The following is a 24820-nucleotide window of genomic DNA, read 5'->3' on the forward strand; positions in this document are numbered from 1 at the left end:
GCACCCCTGATAATGAGCCTGTGTGAAAATCAGTAACAGACTTTCCCCAATGACTCTTACCACTGATGACCTTTCTCGTTCATCTAGTTTATTTTCCCTTTAAACCAATCATTTGTGTCTTCTTGCTTATTCCAGATGATGGAGAAAGCCCCTTGAACCCTCAAAGGTAAGAGAGACATGTTGCATGGTTGAGTAAATTTTTCTAGTTTGACTTTGTAACTCACTGTGATATATCAGAATGACTGTACATAATGTCCCCCTTTTGCAACAAAATTTTTGCAAAATCCCCCTTACTAATTCTAAAGTCAAATACACAGATAATATATCCTAACTACACACAGTGTTTTTAAAAAAAATCAGTGATTTACTCATTGTAAAGTAAAGGAGAAATGAAAGGGAAAGTGATACATGATAGAAATAAAACGCTAAAGCCGAGGGACTACTCTAGTGGATGTGATGAGGCTTGCACCTTTGGGTCAACACCCGTAAAGACCAACAGTCAGTGACCAACAGTTTTTAGTGACTCAAACAGCATCAGAGGCATTGCCAGCACCAACCTGATTTTTTTTTTTTAATGATGAATGACTCTGGTAAAGGATTGGAAAACCTGTTATAACCTTCTCTCAATTCACATGGCAATTGTAATTTAAAAGACACAAAAAATACGCTATTATATTTAAAGCAAGATAAGTTCTAGACTCAGAGGTTATTCACCTACAGGAATATTGAGTAGATATCCTAAAACTGTACGGAGTGAAGGATAAATCTTTTGCGTCGTGTGCCTATTAGGCTATCCAGTGCCCCTGGCCCTTTCCCCCACTAAATGTCAGTAGAACTCTTGATCATTGTGAAAATGAAAACAAACAAACAAACATAGGGGGAAGTACTACCATGCTTTGATAACTATTGCCAGATGATCAGATATCAAGCCTGGGTATTTTCTAAGGATTTCTTCTCCCCAGGAAGAGGCATAGTGGGTACTCAGTACCTATAGCTCAACAATAACTTAACAGGGGTGTACGTGCAACGCAAATTGCCTAGAGCTGTTAAATGGCATCTCCAAAACACTGCAGGCATTTAATTTTGTTACCATTTTTTTTTTAATGCTTATTTATTTTTGAGAGAGACAGAGACAGAATGCGAGTGGGTTAGGGGCAGAGAGAGAGGGAGACACAGAATCGGAAGCAGGCTCCAGGCTCCAAGCCGTCAGCCCAGAGCCCAACGGGGGGCTTGAACTCACGAGCTGTGAAATCATGACCTGAGCTGAAGTCAGACAGTCAACCAACTGAGCCACCCAGGAGCCCCAGTTTTGTTAGCGTTTCAAAGCAGAATTCCAGGGTCGGGTGTTCATGCATGATGTCTCAGGAACTCTGTGCTGTGCCGTCATCAAGGCCCCAGAACCACATGGAAAATCTTTGTGTTTCTGTCCTTTAGCCACCTAGGAACATACGGAGTTTTCACAAATGCTGCATTTGACCCAAGCCCTTAAGGTAAGTCACCCGTGAAGATATTTTTGAAGTGAGGGGAAGAGAAAGAATACTAAAATTTGACTTTTTAGTATATAATCAGGAGTTACATTTTTAAGCATGTATTAAATTTTTAAGCCTTGAAGGAAATTGCGTTGGCAGCAGGGGACAGGGTACGTCAGTAGAGTGACAATAGAAAGTAAGTTTATGCGAGGATTCCCATTTCCTCTGGGATAGAAATGCTCTAATAAGACATAACTTCTTTCAGGATGTGTGACATTCCCATTAATGGCCGCTCGGTAGTATTAACAACACTGCGGACCTAAATTTCATATATTAAAAAACAAAGAAACAAACAAACAAAAAAAACACTGCGGCCTTGCTTGATAACCACAAGTCACACTCCTGGAAACATTCTACAAACTTTCATGCAGCCAATCCCCTATGTGACCTGCTGGAACACAAAAATAATTGGTTACTTTCTCTGTCCCCCAAAGCTCAGTATGAGTAGTTGAGTTTCCTAAGGAAAGGAGCCTAGATGGCAGACTATCTAGAATCTAGAAAGAGCTTATGTTGATCCTCGGGGACAGAAATGCTAAGAGCTAGCTAGCTAGCTTGCTTGCTTGCTTGCTTTGAAGGAACATGTAATTATTTCAATTTCTTTCGTCTCATTTTCAGAGACCTGTCCTCCTGGGTCACCTCACTCAACCTCCATAGGATCCTATTTTTGAACATCAGGCTTCCTGCCAGACTGGGCTGTAACTGTGGCATATTTGCTGCAGCTTTCTGGAAATACTTGTAAAAAAAAAAAAAAAAAGGCATGAAGTTTCCTGTAGATTAGTCCTGGATGACAGCAGAAGGATTGTGCCACAAGCCCGAACTCTCCACCCACCCTTCCTGCTTCACCTCTTCCTTAAGCCTCAGCAGCCAGGACTGGATGCCTGCAGTGGTCTGTGGGTTTTGCCCAGCTGTCCCTTTCTTGAAAGACTCATTAGCCAGAGACTGAAGCATCTGACTTACCAGAAGACCAGACTGTGGAAACATAAAAAATGCCTCTATTTTTGGATTGGAGGAAGGCATACTCTACTTTGTTGGGAGGCAGGTGGTATCTGTGACTTGAGGGGACTTCTAGAAGATCTTCTGGGGTCTCCAGTGCTTGCCCTTCATGAAGCTTATCACACCCTGGCTGCAAGCCTTCCAAGAAGCCTCTGGTTGGCACCAGAGGGTGCAGAAGACCGAGAATCAAGACAGGAAGGCACGTGTCGCCTTCCCTCCACCGGTCAGTCCGCCCAAAAGGACCTCAAGACCAAAATTCAAATGTGCAATTAAAAGGATTCTTCCCAAATACCACGCTCTATTATTTGACGTTTTGTTCAATAAGGTCTGTGTACATCATTTTGTTTACATCAGTGTAATGCATAATTACTGCTGTCCCAATGGTAGATTGACCCTTCATTCAGTCGGCAAATATATACCACACCACCCCCCACCCCCCCAACACACAAAATCAGAGAAGAAAACAAAGTCAGGAAATCAGAGAGGCAGAAAAAAAATCTTTATCACCTGAACGTTCTGTAAGAAAGAACAGATGTTCTTTATTAAGCCACATGTTTAATGCATAGGTTGTTGAAAGTTACACAGTAGTTATCCGGAACTGATGCCAAAAAATAGCCAAACGGGACAGTTGCCTTGTCTCTGTGAGGCAGTAAACGTGTCATGCAGAACAAACAACAAGTGGGTGCATATGCAAATAAAAATGGCAAAACCGTCTAGCTAAAGGGTTACAGTAACTTTGCAAGAGCTTCAGTGGTAACCTTGGCGGATTTAGGGACTCGCTGCTCTTAAAAAGCTTCTCATATCCTGTCGACAGCATCTCTGACTGCTTATCTTAGGCCAGTCACTGGGCTGGGTGTTGCAGGACGGTGGCCACCGGCCCTGTGTCCGGAGTCAGAATCTGCCACTTGTAAAAGCTCCTCTGGGGAATTCTGATGGGGCACCGGCTTTCAAACCACTGCTGTCACAGATACAGAAGAGTGAGGCCCTGTTCCTGTTCTAACAGCTGATCATCTAATTGGGGAAACGATAGACATCCCGGCAAAGTAACAGAGGGCGAGCAATACGAGTGTTTTGTTTGAATACTGCTGTAGGAGCTCATAAAGTGGGAAAGGCAACTTGAGTCCAGAAGGAGACTCAGAAGATACTCCTACCGGGAGATGGGTAGGACTCTATTTGTTTTTTTTTCAACGTTTTTTTTTTATTTTTTTATTTTTGGGACAGAGAGAGACAGAGCATGAACGGGGGAGGGGCAGAGAGAGAGGGAGACACAGAATCGGAAACAGGCTCCAGGCTCCGAGCCATCAGCCCAGAGCCCGACGCGGGGCTCGAACTCACGGAACGCGAGATCGTGACCTGGCTGAGGTCGGACGCTTAACCGACTGCGCCACCCAGGCGCCCCTGGTAGGACTCTATTTGAACTCAGCCAGTGGGCAGCAAAGACGAAGAGATGGGCATTGTAAGTTGGCAGAGTAGTATCAGCAAAGCAGCAGACAGAAAGAAGCCTGCGTGGAGGGAGAGTGAAGCCTGGAGGGGGCCCGACGTCACGTGACATCACCTCGTGCGAGGTGCCCCATTACAAGGTATCCAATCTACCGAGACAAACCGTTGAGACAGAAGCTTGGAGGCCCGCAGGTTCGGGGAACCTCGGACAGCGATAGTGATGCTTCGGACAACCTAAGCCTCCGATTTTCTAGCAAGGGCAAAATAAGATCTTAAGGCCCTGTGAAACAGCCCAGTGCTCGGGGAGACACAGGGGGGCCCCTGCAGCGGGAAAAAACACAATCGGAGTAATACGCGTGTGCGGGCTCCTCTCAGCTGCGGGCGAATCGGGCACCTCACAGTATTCTTTTATCTTGCTAACAACTGCATCGGGGGAAAGACTCTCATCCCCCTCTTGGGCCGATGTTAAAACCGAGCTCCAAAGAGGTTGCGTCGCCGACCCAAGCCGGCACGGCGCGGGGAGTGGGACTGAGGTCTGCTCTGCTGGTTGCCTCTGCGGTGCTGCCTCCGTGGCCTCGGGCCCTCCTCCGGCCAGAGCTGGGCGCGGGCAGCAGTCAGTGCGGGGGTCCAGGCCCGCCGGCCCCGTGCCCGGGCTCAGGCCCCCGCTTCCTCCCCTGCAATTGCAAGGTGTCCCTGTGCCCCTACCACAGCAGAATACCCTTTCCCCCAGATCGGGAGACCGACGCGGCTAGGGGCGTGGGGTGACGCCGCCCTGGGAACTGCAGAGGGCGTAGCAGGTGTGGACGTTTTCGCGGTGGGTGGCGAGGGGCAGCGGGCTCAGCAGGTGCAAGGGCCGGACAGCTTTTGCCCGCGGCTCGTTAACCCCTGGGCCCCGCCCCGCCCGCGGGGGCCTCCATTTCTGCCCTTCTCTCCACCTGCGGTAAAACATTCACCAGCCCCTCGCCCTGCCTCCTCCCTCCCGTCCCCGCGGGCGCGGACCCAGCCAACCCCCTTTGGCCTGGAGGGGCGCTAGGAGGGGAGGACGGCTGGAAGCCGCGGCGGCCTCGGCGCCCCGGCCGAAGGGCGGGAGGACACCGCCACCCGCAGCCTCCCGGGGCGCATTGCAGCCGCGACGGCGGACCGGCCTGCTGCGCGGGGCGCGACCGGCGACGGACGCGAGCGCGGCCCAGGTCCCCGGCTGGCGGCGGCGGCGGCGGCGGCGGCGCGCGGGAGCGGGGAAGCAGCCATGGCCCCGGGCTGCCCGCGCCTCTGGGTCCTGGTGGTCCTGGGCGCCGGCTGCGCAGGCTGGGGGCGCCCGGGGGCCGAGGCGGCGCGGCTGAGGCAGTTCTACGTGGCCGCGCAGGGCATCCGTTGGGACTACCGCCCCGAGCCCGCAGACCCGAGGTGAGGCGGCTGTGGTGGCCGGTGGGCTCCCCCCCCCCTCCCCCCGGGGAGCATCAAGTTACCTCTTGTAGGGAGCTTTTCCTTTGCAATCGCGGGGCTTGCGCAGCAAAACAGAGCGGAAAAAACAAAAAAGCAAAAAACCTTATCGCTAAGTTTGGAAACAGAATTGCCAGTTTTGCTTCTAGCGGGGCAGCGTAGTCCACGATGCAGTGTGTGTCCTTCCGAGGTTATGGGAGACACAGGTGCCGCTTTCAAGAGTTGGTGAATACAGTTTCCTTAGAGCGGCTCGCTGGGGGTTGAGTGCGGTGATGGATGCAGAAGCACCTCATTCGCCCTTCCTGCGAAGTCCCAGGCCAGAATGTTGGAAGGCTCGTGTTTTTCTAGAACCTCTAGTTACATATTACTTATTTCGTCCTCCACATGGCGTCCTCTTGTAAAACTAAAGATGCACGCTTTGGCCTTCATTACAAGCAGAGTGTCCAATCGCGGTCGCCAAATTGCCACAATTTTGTTGTGTTCTTACAAATGACTTTCAAACCATCATCGGTCCGTAAATGTGCAACATGTTTGTTCCTTTACCTTGTCTTCCGCTTCATGTGGCTTGTTTTATTCACATTCTTAGTCCCTGGGATAAAGTCTACCCAGGGCTATTTTGGAAGGGTCCCTGTTAACAGACATAGGTAACGAAAAGGTGGCTGAAATAATAAAACTCCATCTTTGAATTGCAAACTATTTTTCCTAATTGAAAGGTTAAAAAAATAAGACTTCCCAGCAATGAAACAAATTATAGGACCTACTCACTATTTCCAGTTATATTTTTATACTTTTTAATGGTAAACCTCTCAGTGTGACTCAAGTTTTTTTTTTTAACTTAACATCACAGTTTACATGATTGTGAAAGACATGTTCCTCTTTTACAATTACAAAACCAAAGCAATCTGCCAAAAAATAATGTAATATTTCAAGAGTCTTGTATAGCATTAGATCCTTCAAAGAATTGCTTTGTAACTGGGTTATTTTGGAGGGTACTACATACTATCTTGGTCTTGTAATAAGAAGAAATCCTTATTCAAAAAATTTATTTTAAATATTGTCTTTCAAGTCGATGATCTTTTTTTTTTTTTTAATTTTTTTTTTTAACGTTTATTTATTTTTGAGACAGAGAGAGACACAGCATGAACCGGGGAGGGACAGAGAGAGAGGGAGACACAGAATCGGAAGCAGGCTCCAGGCTCTGAGCCATCAGCCCAGAGCCCGACGCGGGGCTCGAACTCGCGGACCGCGAGATCGTGACCTGAGCTGAAGTCAGACGCTTAACGACTGAGCCACCCAGGCGCCCCTCAAGTCGATGATCTATCTAGATCGCACCCACAGCCTTAGGAAACTGCCAGAAATCCCGAAGAAAATAACAGGCTTCCCAACATTAATCTCTGTTGCTAGTGGGCAGACAGTAACAGCTTGCTGCCTTCGCGGGGGCACCCCGTGCTTGTGCTTGGAAGTTTGTTCTTCCTTCTGTAGTTGACTCCGAAAATGACAAGCAGAACCACACAGGGCAAAAGCCTGAGTCACATGGTGAGTCCACAGGGCACCAGGACTGGTTATCCGATCCCCTCACCCTGTGGTTGAGTTTCCGGAATTCGCGTAAGAGTCATAACCCTGGTGCCAATTATTGCGCCCAAACCATAGAATGATAACCTAGGCCAACTGTCAATATCTTTGAACCTCAAAACATGTCATTTCTCTCTCTGGCACTTTCTAGTGAAAAATCTAACCCGTGTATCTGGCTGCTTAAACTCAGAGCTTGTGCTCAAGTGGCCTGCACCCGCAGCTGAATGGCACTCACTTTAAGGAGATCGGTCTAGACAATTCCATTCTTTGCCAAAGTGTATTTTAGCACAAAGCAAAGATCTCCCCTCTTACTTCATCCAGTATTAGCAGGAGAATGCCTTTGAGAGGTGACATATATCCATTATTCTTGTTTAAAGTCTGAAGTAAATGTTTTTGAAAATTTCCCTAAGGAAACTTGTTCAGGCACTTACACGTATGTAGGTAACAGGTATTGAAAACGAAAACATATATTTTTTCCCCCTCTAGGGTTCTAGCTTTATATGATTCTTATTATGATCAAATCAGTTTTAGAGCATCCTCATAAATGAAAAATTCATCATGCCTGTTGTTGGAAATCCTATTATTTTCAGCTTTCTACTTAGATTATTTTTGAATAGCAATTCAGTTGTTCGAAATCAACACAGATATACCTCCGGATATACACACAATATATACAGTGAAATATGGTAGAAAATATACCCTTATTGAACAAAAATTAAAATACACACCCCACACAAAAGTCTGATTCTGCTTAGTAAAGCTTTTATGCCATCATCCGTGGTCATGTATTTCAAGATCGGGGGTGGGGGAGGGGAGGGTTGTTTTCGAATGTACTAAAGATTAAATAAATATAAATGGATTCCAACATGAGGGACACAGCTACCATATGGAATCTTAAGATTCTTGGGTTCTAAGAACTCTCAGAGGTAATTTTGTTCATTTTTAACATCGATGTTGACCTTCTACTCCCCCCCAACCCTAAGCACCAATCCCACCCCCCAAGTGGTTGTCTAGTTTCTACTGAACGCTTTCAGTGACTGAGAACCCAGTACCTTGAATAGCTAACTACTCATTTCCAAAACACTTTACTCCGACTTCCTTAAATTCTGCCCCCAAACATTAACACAATTCTTGTATCCCACATTTTAAAAAGTTTAAGAATTACTGCAATTAACGATTTTTCTGCTTGGTAGGAAAACATGGAGACTAAAAACCAACTTTTATTACCTCTTAAAAATATGACTACTTAGCACGAATTGGATATTTACAACGCGCTGGCTCCAGGCCCTTTGCAGGTAGCCGTTTATGTAATACTTGTAACAGCCCCTTGAAGATTTCACTATTATTCTCATCTCACACTTGTAGAAACTGAGGCACAAATGGATTAAGTACATTGTTCAAGGTTAGACAGCTCATAAGGGGTAGACACGGGATTCAACCCCAGACACTGAGTCCACAACGTGTTGTCTTAACCACTGCACTGTATAGACACTGCAGCAAAGGTGGTGAGTATCCCATTCTGTGAGGCCCTGATTTTAGGGGGGGGGGGCACCCTGTCTGGATTAGGAAGCCTCACAAAGCCAGTTTGTTCAACGGGTTTAGACAGTTTTGAGAAATTTCCCCCAACTACCTTCCCATTTACTTTCATCTGGAAGACCGCAGTAGGAACGCTGTGCCCAGCTTTAGCGATGCCGAAGGAAAAAAGGCCAGAAGCAAGCTCAGTGCTCTCCCTGACTCCCCTTTTGTGATACTTTACCATGAATACAAGGGTTTCACCTCTTTGAGTCTTGGCTCTGCCACTTTTCCATTGATCCTCGTCGGGACAAGTTACTCAACATTTTCTGAGACGTGGGTTTTTCATTTGTTTGTTTCCAGGGTGAATCCCCAGGGCTTTTACTCCATTAGCCCATCTCCAACTTCTCAGCTAGAAATAGGGTCCACCAAATCAGTGATTTTTTGCCATGTTCCTCAGGTAATTTACATATGTACTTGATTCATCAGTTAAAGAATTGCCCATGTATTTATTCATAGAGGATTTGGTTGTGGGTTTAGTCATTTAAAATCTAAGCCTAACATTTGGGTTCACACGATGATCTTAGGTCCTTTTTTAGAAAATGGATTCTGGGGCGCCTGGGTGGCTCAGTCGGTTGAGCATCTGACTTCAGCTCAGGTCGTGATCTCGTGGTTCATGGGTTCGAGCCTCGCATTGGGCTCTGTGCTGACAGCTCGGAGCCTGGAGCCTGCTTCGGATTCTGTGTCTCCCTCTCTCTCTGTTCCTCCCATGCTCTCTCTCTCTGTCAAAAATGAATAAAGATTAAACAAAAAAAGAAAAAAAAAAGAAAATGGATTTTGAGTACATTAGTTAAGGCAGACTCAATTTGGGAAAGAACAGTTATTTCAACAGAATATTCTTAAAGAGATCAATAATTGTTTTATTAACTTCACGTATTATTCATGTTTATAAAATCTTGGGTTTCTGAAACACAATTGAAATATTGGTATTCCTACCACATATCTGAGGACATGAGAAAGCCACCTGTCTTGTGATGAGATATAGATGTCTTAAATGCCTTTCAAATTAATTTTTGTATTTTATTTCTAGTTCGAATCCTTTTGCAACTTCCTTTCAGAAAATTGTCTACAGAGAGTATGAACCATATTTTCAGAAAGAAAAACCACGATCCAAAATTTCAGGTAAGCCCGAAGTATACTATTTAATTTTGAAGATAAACCTCTATGAATAATTTGATATTCATATATATGTAAACCGTCTATTTAGCACCATGTTTGTAGAAATGCATGCTTTGGTTGTTTTTAACCAGTTCAGGCTACAGAATGTGTGGGGTCCAAGTGCAAAGAGAAAATGTGGGGCCCCTGGTTCATATTTTTGAGAATTTCAAGGCAGGGGGCCCTTCTTGCCCATGAGGTGACATGGCCAGGAAGCTGGCTGTTTTTGACATTGATCAAAAAGCTCGACAAAACTTTGAAGTGTTTGAACTTTTAAGTTTATTCACGCATTGAACAGACTACTGTTGAGCACCCACGATGGGCTGGGCATTGAAGCAGGCGGTAGTGGACAAGACAGAACCTTACCTTGTCTTTCTTAAACTTGAGTGTGGATGAACCTTAACAAATAATCCGGTGCCTCCGTCTGGGTCCCTAGACTCACTCAAAGGAACCATATATGGCTGATTCTTTTGCATCGGTTTTCCCATCTCTTCTCCTGTTTTATTTGTGGTGTGAGATGTACAACAGCTATCAGTTTCAAAGAGAAATCTCTCCTTTTCCCTCCTCTCTTCTTAAGTCAAGGCAAGTGGGTTGAGTGGCTTTTTGGGATCTTGAATATGGTACTATATTCCGCAGGAATGATAGAGGCCGTTAAGAGAGAACTTCCTCCAGCTGGGCCCCCTGGTCAATAATTCCCTCATCCTCCCACACTAACCAACTGAAGAGGGTCAACTTTCCCAAACTCCTCCTTCTGTCTCTCCGTGCAAACCGTTCTGTCCTGCCTCCTCTGACCGCCCTTTACCTTCAGTCTTCCCTTGGCTGGAGCCTGCCCTTCAGTCACAAATCAACAATTTTGGAGTTTTGCAAACAAGAATACAGTGACTTCAAATACCTAAGGGCGCAGGGGAAGAATCCAGTGGAAAAGGGGAGGATAACAATATCTGGGAGAGAATAATTGCTGGAACCAGATTCAGAGGAAACAGGAAGTGAGGGGATTCGAAGCTTGGGCCGAATTAGCTGGAGATAGATGAGATACCACCTTCACGGGGGCTGGCGAGGCAACAGACGATAAGGTTACCAATAGAATTAAGTTTGTAGTTGAGGGCAGAAAGCTCAAAAGCTCAAGGATCTCCCGTCCTCTGTCACAGAGTCTATTCACTTTCATAGCTCTGGCTCCACGCTTTGTATGTACGACAGATACTTCAGAACTATTTAATTAAATGAAATTGTAGGTGGGTGAGGGGAAAATGAGCTGGGAAACATATTCATTAGGCCTGGAGAGAAGAACAACTGGGCAGGTGTTTAGAGCCTTGCCTTGTGTGGCTTTTGCCAAGTGACTGAATTGAATCTCGGGTCTGTGTAAGCCACTGTGCTGAGTGGTGGAAAGGCCAGTGCCAGCCTGGAGACTCTCTTTTAGCCACGAAGGAGTCATTGATAGGTTTTGGAGAGGAGAGTGCTGTGATCAGAATCCTTTGAGATGATTAACTTTTGAGGACATTTCCTGGTTCAACCTCATTAATTAGAAGTAGACCTTAATCAGGGCTCCTGGGTGACTCGGTACTTTGAGCGTCCAACTCTTGATTTGAGCTCAGGTCTTGATCTCACGGTTCGTGGGATCGAGCCCAGAGTGGGGCTTTGTGCTGACAGCGTGGAGCTTGGGATTCTCTCTCTCCCTCTCTCTCTCTGCCCCTCCCCCATCTAAAACTAAATAAATAAACAAACTTAAAAATAAAAGTAGACCTGATCATTAATTTATGTGTAAGCCCTGTGCACTTACAACATCACCTCTCTGTCAACCCCTGTATTTCTCATTACGCATTTGTTTTATGTGAATTCTGAGGCATTTTAACACCCGTTTTAAAAGGAGCTCCTTCCTGAACTCCCCAAGTCACTTAACGATGAACCCCTGAAGGGCAAGGGTAGTATTTTATTCACTGGATCTCTACCGTAGCTGATAGAGTGGGGCAAATTTGGGGTGAAGGAAAAGCCTGAGAAGCTCTGGGTTTAAACACTACCATTGACTATGTGACCTGCCCCATCCCCCAGCCTGGTCCTGTGTCATTGGTACCTTTTCCCTGTTTCCTCCTCCACCCATCTGGCGGGTACGATTCTAGCCGAACCTGGAGCCAGTCATGTGCCACTTCTGCAGCGTGAGCCCAGGAGTCATTCGAATTGCGGGTGGGGGCTAGGCTGTAGGACCAGAGGTCTGAAGGTGCCTGTCCAGCGAGGTTTGAGGACCCGCGGACAGGTGGAGGGGCCAGTCTCATTTTCGGGAATCCTGTCTGGGGCTTAAAAATGATTAGTTTTGACTCCGAATTTTTTCCAGGAGGATTAAGAAATGTTTGCCCCTGAAGGGGCTTTAAAATAACCCCACGACGGGCTTTCCTGTTTTCTGTAGTGCGTTGTTCACCTTGAGAGCAGGGGGCTGGTTAGCTGGCTTCATAGCCAGCTAATAGTTTTCAAGTCCAAAACCATTTGGTACATGCTGTGCTACCTTCTTGGGACCACAAGATAGGCGGCTCCTTCCCCCCACCTCACTGTCGGCCACTGAGGAGAGGGTGGGATGGGTCTCCGGCCATCTGGCCGACGGAGGAGCTGAACGGCGGCTCAGACAACGTCCAGGCCTGTGTTTGCCCACGTGCAGGGAGGTATTTGGGGTGCACTTACGAACACATCGCTTTGTTTTGCCTTAATTCCGAAGAAACCGAAAGGGAGGCAAATAAACATTCCACGTCGCTCACTGCAGCAAGAGGTCTTATTAGGTTAAATAACTTAGAAGACTTATCCTGGGCACCGGGCATTTGCAGCCCCATGATGCCAACAGACAAATTGCCAGGGCGAGGCGCCCATGGCAACGAAACCGGTGCACGCTGTGACACCATAGCCCTCTTGTGAGCTCCGGGGCATCCCAGCGGGTGGGAATAGCCAGTGGGGGCTTCTGTCGGCAGCTAGGACGGAGGGCAGCAGCCAGAAGAGAGAGGTCAGCCAGTGGAGCCAGATGTGGTCAGGAGTCAGAAATGGTGTAGACACTGGAACCGTTTCAGGAAAGGGGGGCTTCTGAACCCGCTCTGTGCGAGGTGGGAGAGAAAGGTTCAAGAGTCCGGAGATTTGAGTTCTCACCCCAGCAGTGCCACCCAGTGACTGACCTTGAGCAAGCCACCCTCCCTGCCCCCATGTCCTGGGCTTTGTCACTGTCTCCAAAACGAGGATTGAACCACGTGACCTCACTGGCCCTGTGCAGAGCTAACACAAAAACAAACAAAAAGCTTCAGGCACATGATCAGCATAAAGTCTAGCACCGGGAGCTCAGCGAAAGGAATAAGAAAACTGGGTCCTGGGGCAGCTGGGTGGCTCAGTCCGTTAAGCTCCCGAGTTTGGCTCCAGTCACGATCACGTGGTTCATGGGTCCGAGCCCCGCATTGGGCTCCCTGCTGTCAAAGCAGAGCCCGCTTCACATCCTGCCCCTCCTCTGCTCGTTCTCTATCTCTCTGTCTCTCTCTCAAAAATAAATGAACTTAAAAAAAAAGAAAACTGTGGGTAAAAAGATAGGAGCAGAGAAAGGTAGGGCCTCTGTCTCAGAAGTCCCATTTTCTCTTTGCCAATAGGTAGACATCCTATCTTTCAACATCCATTGAAACATCCTTTCGACATCCATTATCATTTCGACATCCTGATCATCATTCCCAAGGGGCAGAACCCCTTTGGCCATATAAGGTAGCGTATTCTCAGGTCCCAGTAGTTAAGATGGGGACACCTCAGGGAGAGCCTTCATTCTGCCTACCATGCCCACCAAACAAAACCTTCCCACAGTGGCCTCCCTTTCAGAGAATGACACCTTCCTGCACCCAGCTGCCCAGCCAGAGTGTCACCGACCATCCACAGCAACTTGGACCCCTCACCCTCCACCCATATCCCATCCATTGAGGCCTGGCAGTCTGGTCTCCTAAGCGCTCTCTAGCATGTTCTTATCACCTCCATTACTGTAACTTTACGGTAACCCACCAACATCACCCCCCTGGAGCCTTCTATCTGCTCTCTCAACATCCACTCTGGATTCTCCTCGGCTCATCCTCCACCAACGCAGCCAGAGATTTAAAACCCCAAATCTGGTCCATGTCTCACTTCTGCTAAAAACTCTCTAATGGCTTTCAGATACTCTTAGAGGAAAACTCTAAATGGCCCAGAAGGCCCTACATGACAGGGCCTCTGACTATGCCTTCAGCCTCACTTTCTGCTCCTTTCTCTTGCCTGTTAAGCTTCACCTTCACCATGGCCATCTGTCAGTTCTCCAAAGAGGCCAAGTTTTCTGGTGCCGCGGACCCTTTGCACGTGCTAATCCCACTTTGGCTTCAGTTAAAACATCGCTTCCTCAAGGAAGTATTTCCCAACCCTGATCCCCTCCATGCATCCGAGATTGGACGAAATCCCTCTGTAAAATGTTCTTCAGGGTGTTCTGTACTTGGCTTTCATAATACTTACCATGGTTTGTAATCAAATGTTGGTGGGATTATTTGTTAAAATCTGGCTTTCCTACCTTTTTTGTAAGCTCTGTGAAGGTGCGTATTTTACTCACCATTACAATGCTGACAGCTAGGACAATGTGGGCACTCAATGAATATGTTTTGAGTGAATGAATACATAGAGCGTGAGGGGTGGACTATTAAAAGGTGGTTAAAGGCCCAGTATGCAGAGTCTGATAGGTTAGCTGCCTCTAATTAGCTACATACTATTGGGCAAGATGTCGAAACTCTCTGAGGCTCAGTTTCCTCATCTGTAAAATGGGTATGTTAATATCTCCTTGAAGATTTGCTCTGTGGTCACAGACTTCAACTGGCACTCATGGGCAGTGGTGATGATCATTATATTATATCGATATTATATTGCTCTCCTGTGATTCCTAGTGGAGAGAAGCCAGCCCCACAGAGTTTACAGATGGCTTGGCAATGAGAGCGGTCAACTCTTGTCACTTGTCTGAAATAGGACTTCTGGTGACAGGTTCTCAAGATTTAAAGGACATCAGAATCAGTCAGGAGCACATGTTCTTCACAAAACCCCAGTGATTTCCCATTTCACTTAGGAGAAAATCCAGAGTCCTTACCATGCCCCCTAAGCCTCACATGACCCACCCCTCCCTCATCTGTTCTCACTCTGCCCTCACCATTTCTCTTACAGTTCTTTGGATCCAGCAAGCTCACTCTTGCCTCAGGGACTTTGAACTTGCCTCAGGGCCAGAGTACTGCATGATTTGCTCCCTCACTTCACTGAGGTCTCTGAGGTCTCCCACCTCAGGGAGATCTCATGGAGCCAGTCACCTTCCCTCAAACCACCTTGTGTAATTGAAAATGACCATCTTTCTTTTCTTGACCAAAGACAAAGACAGTAATCTCCAAGAAATGATGGTGGGTCTGAATGGGGGCGGACATGGTCAGAACTATTCCCCCTCTCTCTTGACTTGTTTTGGGCGCAAGCCAAGCATTTCTGCCTTCCTGTCCTTACCTGCCTGCCATGTAGAGGCAATGAGCTGGTCAGCCTCAGGACCAGGAGGAACGACCGCCATTACTCATGGGGTTCATGCTTAGCAGCTCTGTCTTTGGTAGTCCTGAACACAGACCCATTATAAATCCTTGTTTCCATAGGACTTCTTGGGCCAACTTTGTACGCGGAAGTTGGAGATATCATGAAAGTTCACTTCAAGAATAAGGCAGACAAGCCCTTGAGCATCCACCCTCAAGGAATTAAATACAGTAAATTCTCAGAAGGTAAGAGGAATTTAATATCCCCCTGTCAGCGGAAAATGTACAACTCTAACAGCAGTGTCAAACATTGAAAAGCAGATTGTTAACCACATGTTAGAGAAACCTTTCCTTCAACTGGTAATTACGAAAGTTGTTGCCTTTGTAAGTTTCAAAGAGGAAAATGAACAAGTTCTGGGGTCGTCTAGACCTCGGGTTCTCACTAGGTTCTTGCTCTTATAGTTGGATGGACAAGCTACCTAATCTTCCTGAATTCCAGTATGTTCATCTGTAAAATGAGAATAGTAATACATGCACCTTGCAAAATGGTTTAAGGCAGGGAGGTCCACAGACTTTTCTGCGATGAGCCAGATGGCAAATACCGTTGGCCTTCGGATCTCTCTTGTAACCACTCAACAATACCTTTTCGCGCAAAAGCAGTCACAGACAACGTGTAAGCGAGGGAGTATGTCTGGGTCCCAGTAAAACTTTAATACAGAAACAGGCAGCTGGCTGGATTTAACCCATGAACTGTCGTTTGTCATTTGAAATCATGAGATAGGACTAGCCTGACAGAGGGCCAAGCCAACACAGAAAGCACACTTAATACGTGGTATTTTGTGGTGGTGCTTGTAGAAGTATGATTCAAATTTTGGACATAGTGACGTGGTTAAGAACGTACGCTTAGAAGGCAGACTTAGGTTCCCATTCCAGCTGTATCGCTTTTGACTCTATGGCCTTAACATCTCTGAACCTCAGTTTTATCATCTATAAAACGGGAATGGTTATACCAACGCCGCAAGGTTGCTTTGAGGATTAAGTGAGATCGTTTAGGTAGTGGACAACACATGGTTCCTGGAACATGGGAAGCCCTCAATAAACGACAGTGATGATAAGACGACGAGGGCAAAGATCACGAGGACGAAGGTGATAAAAGTGACTACATCAGACACATGATAGTAAGCACCTATTGTTGACATCATTCTAGTTATTTCCGTTATGCTGACGTTCAGACCACAATACTGGTATAAGCACCGATACAAGAAAATTGTATCTATGTTGTAATAGATATTGGCATAATAACAGTTTTAAATAACTTCAGGCCCTTCGTGATTCGCAAATCTTCTTCCTCCCCTGTGTTCCAGCCATCATACCTTTGAAGAGAGCAACTGAGTAGGAAAGTGGGTTGTAGTGCAGGTTCTAGAGGGAGACTGCCTGGTACAAATCCTGGCTCAGACACTTACTAGCTGTGTGACTTTTGAAAAGTTACTTAGCATTCCTCTGCCTCATCTTTCTCATCTGTAAAATGAGAATAAGAATCATACCTGCCCCATATCGGTTTGTTGTCATGAAAGCCTTGAACAATGTCTAGCATATAGTAAACACTTGATAAACATTAGACGTGATGGTAACATTGAGTCTTCAATCAACATGGATTCCAGTTGTGTTATATCTCAGTGAAAAAGCTTTAAAATATGTTCAAATAACTCCATATTTATCTGACAATTTATGGCTTACAAAGTGACTTTTACATTTATTATTTCTTGTGTGAATTGATTTGTCAAACTCATTCCAACTAAGGTATATATGACTGATAATAGGTCAATGAACTACCCTTCCCAGGACTATTAGCATTAGTGCTTGATCTTTGGATTAAGGAAAAACAATGAAGGATTAACTGTGAAATTTCAGGCATCTTAAAGAACCAATTTGGCAAGACTCTGAGTGAGGTAGCATGCACAGGAGTCTCTCTTGTGTTCTTAAAATCATACGGCAGCATATCAAACAACCATTTAACCTACCTATGAGGCTTCCAGATGACTACATCAAGAATTCAGCAATGGAATGTCAGAGGGGAAAACCCCCAAAATGTCACATCCAGGTTCCATTTCAAATAGGGGAGGAGATAAGGTTTGTGGACTTTGTACTCCAGTGGGGCTGTTTGCACAGGGAGCAAACCTTGCACCATTGCCCCCGTTTCTTTACTGTTTATTTGTTCCCACGCTCCGCCACAGCCAGTCCTTTATGAGCAACGATTTAAGATGCTCCCACCCCTTCCACTGGCCACCCGATTACTGCCACGAGTCTCCTAAACCTGAGAAAGGCAAATACAGATTGGTGGGGAATGTGGAATTTTTATTTTGGAAGTGAGATGCAAATCTAGTAAGTAGGTTGAGTGCCCTGCATGGTAAAAGACAAGCCTGTTCGTTTTAGTGTACCCTCCGTGTTAAAATAAAATATCCTCTTGCCTGACACTCACTCTGGCCCAGAGCCTTCCTCTATGGTTTGAAGTAATTTGGGGAGTATGGAAATCAACTAACTACATACCGAGTCAGCTACATGAGAATCCAGATTCCTTTCTCGCAGAAGTAGGTACTGGAGAGATGGCTTGAGAGAGGACTCAATCCTTGCCCCTATGGCCGCCTCATCTAACCAGGGGATGACACCACCTTGACACTAATCCTACTTCTCTGGGAATTAATCCTTGAGCCCCACCAAGGATGTGGAGACCTACTCTCATTAGCTAGAAGGAAAAGATAGCCATGGAAAGAATGCTGGCTTTAGAACCAGGATGACCTGGTGGGCAATTTCTGGGTGCCTGGCTGGCTCAGTCGGTTGAGTGTCCAACTTTGGCTCAGGTCATGATCTCATGGTTCATGGGTTTGAGCCCCACACTGGGCTTTGTGCTGACACCATGGAGCCTGCTTCAGATTCTCTGTCTCGCTGTCTCTGTGCACCTCCACTGTGCGTGCTCGCGCTCTCTCTCTCTCTCTCTCTCTCTCTCTCTCTCTTTCTCTCTCCCATTCTCCCCAAAATAAATAGACATTAAAAAATATTTAAATTTGGGCAATTTCATTTACCCCTAACCCTTAGTTTTATATCTGTGAGATGAGCATAGCAGTTCCTCCCAATGAAGGTTATTTCGGGGATTAGTTATAATATATGTAAAGTTCTTGGCACGTGTTTGACACCCAAGGTCAGCCATTGTTGGTGTGGTTATGGCATGGCTTTTCACAGTGCAGGTGTTAAAGTTTGTTTCCAGAAGCTTAGATGAAGGAAGGCCTTGGCCTTGAATAGTGCTAATCATTTTATCTGCACTTGAATGAAATAAAACTCATAGATTTTAGATGTTAAAATGAACTAAAATTGCACAGAAAACCTCAGTTATCCAGAGCACAGAAAAGTCATTTTGAATCATTACATTTTCCAGATGGTTTGGGGTTTATTTCTTTACGTGTTTAAGATCCTTTAAAAAAAATTTTTAATGTTTATTTATTTTTGAGGGGGGGAGGGGCAGAGAGAGAGAGGGAGACACAGAATCCGAAGCCGGCTCCAGGCTCTGAGCTGTCAGCACAGAGCCCGACATGGGGCTCGTACTCACAAACCATGAGATCATGACCTGAGCCAAAGTCAGATATCTAACTGACTGAGCCACCCAGGAGTCCCATAAATACTTTTTTAAATCACTTTGGGTATATGTTGTCCTTCCCCAGACTCTCTTGAAACAGAGGATGAGAAATAAAACTCTTATCTCTAAGCCATTCCTTCCAATCCACCGTGAGACTTTGCAAACACCCACAAATGTTAGAATTATGTGCAGTCTAAGTAAATGGACTCTAAACAAAAGTCTACATTGTCGCCTATGGTGTTGTCTACAGGTAAAGATCCTGAGCTGTCACTCACGGGTTTTGTAACATCTGTTTTGGTTGGCCAGAAGCCTTGTTGCTTTTCGAAATGTTTGGCTGTGCTTTCGTTAGGTCGGAAATCTGAGTTCTAGCCGGGAAAGAGGCTACTCGGTGTGAAAGTCTCATCCTGGCCTTTCATCCATAAGCTGGCATCACCCAACATACATGCCAGGTTGTCGTTGGCATTGCCGAACACTTCTGGTTGTACACCCCTCCCCAGGTGTGCCCAAGAGAGACCTCAGTCATACATAGGGCAGGATGAGTAACCCATTTGACAGGTCGGACAAGCCATGATTTGTAAAAATGCTCACAAGAACATTTCCTTTACACATGTATTTAAAAGGAGTGTGTGTGTGTGTGTGTGTGTGTGTGTGTAGAAAGAGAGAGAGAGAAAGAACTAGTGGGGGAGGGGCAGAGAACAAGGGAGAGAGAAGGAATCCCAAGCAGGCTCCGCACTGTCAGTGCAGAGCCCGATGCGGGACCCAAACTCATGAACTGTGAGATCATGACTTGAGCAAAAACCAAGAGTTGAACTCTTAACTGACTAAGCCACCTAGGCACCCTTGATAAGAGTATATTTTTAAGGCAGGAAATAAAATATCTTTAGCTGTACCAAATCATTTAAAAAGTTTCTATCACTGAGAGTTTCGATTTGAGGTTAAAATTTCAGACTCTGTAGACTGCACGCCCCGAACTGTTTGTAATGATGCACCATCGAGCAAATTTTGTTCTTCAGTAAGATTTTTGTAGCTGTTTTGGTCAATTAACTTTTAAAGTTTGTTTCAGAATGAATCTTAATATTATTCTTTTATTTGCTTTATATCCTCACTTAAATGTGTGAGTTGCGTTATGAGTATTAGATCACAAGATTAGTTTTACAGTATTCAGCTATCTGCTGGTAAGCCAACTCTGAATAAAGGAAGAAAGAAGAGGGGCACCTGGGTGGCTCAGTTGGTTGGGTGTTCGACTTCGGCTCAGGTCATGATCTCACAGCTCGTGAGTTTGAGCCCCGTGTCGGGGTCTGTGCGGACAGCTCGGAGCCTGGAGTCTGCTTTAGATTCAGAATTTTTAAAAGAAAGAGAGGAAGGAAGGAAGGAAGGAAGGAAGGAAGGAAGGCAGGCAGGCAGGCATTTTCCACCAGAGGTTTGCATCTAGTGTTGCCAAATTCTCCATATGAAAACTTAGTCTTAGGGTTTTTCCAAAACATTCCAATACTTGACATAATGTAGGCAATGATATTTTTCCCTTTTCATCTGAGTATTTTGGCTTTATACAGATCCTTCTTTGGGTATATGGTAAATACCCGAACAACTGTAATGGCTGATACAACAATTCTCATAAGTCTCAGAAATGTGGACTCCCCTTCAAAAGACACATCCTGTGCTGTGGAACCAGGTTCCTTATAGAACTTCAGCATTCTAATTTGCCCATTACCTAAATTATAGCTTCTAAAGAAGGTTCTACGGGGTACCTGGCTGGCTCAGTTGGTTAAGTTTCTGACTTCAGCTCAGGTCATGATCTTGCCGTCCATGGGTTCAGGCCCCGCGTGGGGCTCTGTGCTGACAGCTCGGAGCCTGGAGCCTGCTTCAGTTTCTGTGTCTCCCTCTCTCTCTGCCCCTCCCCTGCTGGTGCTCTGTTTCTGTCTCTCTCTTAAATAAATAAACATGAAAAAATTTTTCAAAAAAAGAAGATTCTGAGTGTTCAGATACACACTGAAGCATTTGCTAAGTTTATTAAATGGAGAGGAAAAGAGCTGTTCTAAAAATAAATAAGTAACAAGGGAGGATCTCAAGAATGAGCACCCTATTGGGTGACCAAAACAGGTCTTCTCGGATCTTCACTTTCCCAAAGCTTGTAGGCAGCATTTTACATTTGAAAAAAAAAAAACAAAAAAAAAACGAAGGGCCTTTGGCAAATAATTGGTTCATCGTGACAAGAGTAAACAAATTGCAATGCTGACTATGAACTGGGCTGGCAGTGAACAGACTTAAGTAAATATAAAACAAAGGGCTACCCTTGTGTAAAGAATTTATTCTCGCAAGAAGCTGAAGAAGGACTTTTTGTGCTCTAGCACAATAGTCCTTCCTGTCCATTTCTCCCCTCTTCTGTTAAGAGATTAGGCTTTTATTTTGATGACAAAGTCAAAATCAGATTCATCAAAAAATGCATTTCATAAATGTTTCCTTTAAGTAGCTGTTAATACTTCATACCTCATATTAGGTAGGTTGTGAAATCAAAGATACACCATGCCTGGTTTATTTTAGGCTAAAGGTAAAATAAAATACTTGGAAGTGAAAAGAACAAAAACCACAATAAAATCATGCCCCAATTATCTCATTATCTCAGTCCTCAGTGTAATTGGAGAAGCTATGCCCATGTACAACTTTGTTCACTATTTATTTTAAGATGCTCATAATTCACCTTTTAAGTAGTATAGCAAACTTAATTAAAGCCATTCATTCAATTATTTGAAATGTGTCTTACATGTAACTTCATATTCCTATTCCTTTCACACGAATATGAAGTTCTCGATGATTTGCTTTGGTCACTAGACAGACACTTAAAAATCATCGGTTCAAATAAAGCAGGATACGAAACCGTGACCATTTAAAAATAAATTTGATATCATTAGAGAATCAGTCTCATTGCCATATCTAGTATGTGTTAAAGCCTTTTAGGTGATTCTTAGATATTTATATTGCTTGATTGTAATTACAGATGCACAATGTGAACACTGTGGCTTCTCCACTGAAGTGGCCCTAGAAGAAATCTAGAGGTGACACCCACCACAGCTGAGACATCAGCATGTACCCTACTGGGCTGTGGGTAGACTTCAGGGTCTTACCTCTTTATATTTGCGTCCAGGAACCTAGCACAGAGCCTCCCCCGTGCTCTGAAATTTACTAATTTTGCTGGTGATTGTGATCAACAGCCCAGTCTTATTACCAGTTTTTACCACTTTAGAGTAGATACGTCACCACCTCTAATCTTTCTCACATGTGTTAAGGTGAACACTTAAGATACAGCTAATCGGAGGTAAAACACAAAGGAAAGAGGCTGTATCCATTGCAACGTGGCTGAGAACGAAAAAGCCAACATCGTGAAGTGTAGTGCTGTAGCATTGGTTAGGCGGTAGGCATTTTACATACAGTTTTTAGTTCTCATAACCCACCAAAGATGATAATATTATTACTAGAGAAAGGATTATATTTTATGAATGGGAAATGTGAGGCCCAAAGGCAGGTCAAGAAACTCCCAAAGTCACCCAGTCAACAAGTGATACAGTCAAGAAATTTCAATTCTGGCCTCAAAACTCACATACTTTCTTTCACAATCTATCATCAATTATATAATCTCACAAATACTTAATTAAAAATTATGATGAATATTATATGTATTTATGAATACTTTTAGAAATATAAATATATATATTCCATTTATATATCATATACACTTCATATGATATATATGTATATGTATGTATATGTGTATATGTATGTGTGTGTGTGTGTATATATATATATATATATATATATATATATATATATATATATCAGAGATCAGAGAATGAGTAAACTGACATTTAGGCTGATGTCTGAAGGTTGAGCATGCATTTATCCAGAGAGAAAGAGAGAGAGAGAGAGAGATGAAGAACTTTAATAGTTATCTCTCACCCTACAAAGAATATCACATTTGTCCTCTTGAGAGCTTATGAAGGCAATGGAAAGAATGCCACTTTCTACTATAGGAATTTCCTGTGATGTTTTTTTTTTTAATTTTTTTTAAAGTTTTTTTTTTTTTTCAACGTTTATTTATTATTTATTTTTGGGACAGAGAGAGACAGAGCATGAACGGGCGAGGGGCAGAGAGAGAGGGAGACACAGAATCGGAAACAGGCTCCAGGCTCTGAGCCATCAGCCCAGAGCCCGACGCGGGGCTCGAACTCACGGACCGTGAGATCGTGACCTGGTTGAAGTCGGATGCTTAACCGACTGCGCCACCCAGGCGCCCCTCCTGTGATGTTTTAACAGCTGGAACAGTGGAAGCATCATGTCCAGAAACATAAATTGGCTTCTTCTGAGGCCAAGAGGCATGAAGCATTGAATAAGGGCCCTCAGCTTGATTCCCAATAGTTCTAGTCACTAACTTGCCATGCCAGTTCCAGTCAATAGACAAGGTTTGATCTGAGAGGGCAACTCTCCTTATCAGACCTGTTTGTTCTTTTCTACCAAAGCTATTTTGTAACTTTCCAGAGATAATACTTCCCGTTTGTTAGCAGAGACTTCTCATAAACTCTTTTTTTTTTCTTTTTGATTTAGACTGAAATAATAGTACTAATCTCAGGAAATTATTCAAGCTTTTAACATTTCTCAACTCCTAATAATTTTAATATTCAGATCCTTTTTATCATCAGAGTGAAAGTTCAGCCTAGAGTAAATATTGCTTATCGGCGTCAAACTATCTTTGAGGAGAAGAAAAGATACAACAGAATGCCACGTTAAGCTTTTCACTAGCACGAGGGTCACAATTCAGATGCCTATAGAAGTCAGGAGGCTAATTCAATGAAAAAAAAAATGTGTCCTTTAGGGACTGGGGATCACAGAGCCACTGCCCTATCTAAAGGGGGTAACCAGGTATCAGGTCAGGCAAATTCCTGGATACAGGAATTTGGTTCACTGTCGTGAAATGTCCATGCTTTAGTTGTTGCTGTTGTTTAAGAGAAGAGAGCAATCCAGATTCTTATATGATATCTACATAGTGTTAATGTTGGCATTTAATTTGTTTTAATGCCATGCAATCCTAACAAAACACCTGTGAGCTAAGACTCGCTAGCTTTGGTTCTAGCCCACAGGACCTTATATCTTAAGAGTTCCATAAACACTCAGTGAGCACCTTCTCCACGCCAGGCACTGTGAAAGGCACCAGACGTGCTAACACAAATACAATCCAGCAGCTGCCTTTGAGTTGCTTACATTCTGGTGACCGAATATGCGCGATACAACTAGTTGTTATCTAGTCGGAGAAAATGAAATTAATCATGCAATGCCACACACATTTAATTATAAATTATAATGAGTGAAGTAAAAGAAAAAAATCTGTAACACAATTAGAGATCAGGAGTAAGCTTACGTATAAAGGATGAGCACGCATTTGTCAAAAGGAAGAAAGAGAAGAACACTCTAGGCAGAGAGAGTAGTATCTGCAAAGACCCTGAGGTAGGATGGAAAGGCTTGTCTGGGGAACTAAAAGGCGGCCCAAGAGAGTGATATGTAGTAAGCAAGGGGAAAAGTCACACACGATGAGAATGGAGAGAGAAGTAGGGGTAGGTCATACAGGGACTTGCGGTCCATGTTAAGAATTTTGTGAAAGTAGAAGCTATTATCGGGATTTCAAGCAAGAACATGGCAAAGTAAGATCTGGAGTTTTGAGGGATCGTTCTGGATACAGGTTGGGAAATGGATTGGGAGGGTACTCTTATGCCAGAATCCCAGTTAATAGGCTAATTCTGGAGTCGATAGCTTTAGCCTGGGGTGATGGCAGTAAAGATACAGAGAAGAGTGCAAACCTGGGATATATTTTGGAGGCAGTAGGTTGCTGTGGGAGTACAAAATGCACACAGCTTAGAGGTATGGAGGGAGATTACCCTGGATAGGTAGACTGGGAAAACTCACGGATGGCTTCAGCCGCCATGGTAACACAC

General features: G+C 44.7%; 2 protein-coding genes across 3 annotated transcripts in view; both read left to right on the plus strand.

Annotated features, from left to right (window-relative positions):
• Positions 1–2811, plus strand: part of SELP (selectin P) — a 57278-nt gene extending 54467 nt beyond the window's left edge. The window contains exons 17-19 of the mRNA XM_086693467.1: positions 136–166; positions 1435–1490; positions 2145–2811. Of these exons, the coding sequence (XP_086549593.1) occupies positions 136–166; positions 1435–1489 (86 nt within the window). The 3' untranslated portion in view covers position 1490; positions 2145–2811. The remainder of the gene's footprint in view (positions 1–135; positions 167–1434; positions 1491–2144) is intronic.
• Positions 2812–3970: 1159 nt separating this feature from the next.
• The window catches only part of F5 (coagulation factor V), a 77576-nt gene continuing 56726 nt past the window's right edge, over positions 3971–24820 (plus strand). Inside the window, exons 1-3 of one of the 2 annotated variants that reach the window (XM_086693693.1) lie at positions 3971–4102; positions 9577–9668; positions 15338–15460. In XM_086693693.1, coding sequence (XP_086549819.1) covers positions 15379–15460 — 82 coding nt within the window. In that variant the 5' untranslated portion in view covers positions 3971–4102; positions 9577–9668; positions 15338–15378. Of the gene's footprint in view, positions 4103–4975; positions 5367–9576; positions 9669–15337; positions 15461–24820 lie in introns of those variants that run through there. The other variant, XM_086693692.1, reaches the window with a different exon arrangement.

Source organism: Puma concolor, chromosome E4 (assembly GCF_028749965.1).
Source record: "Puma concolor isolate L17-30 chromosome E4, mPumCon1.1.hap2, whole genome shotgun sequence".
NCBI lineage: Eukaryota > Metazoa > Chordata > Mammalia > Carnivora > Felidae > Puma > Puma concolor.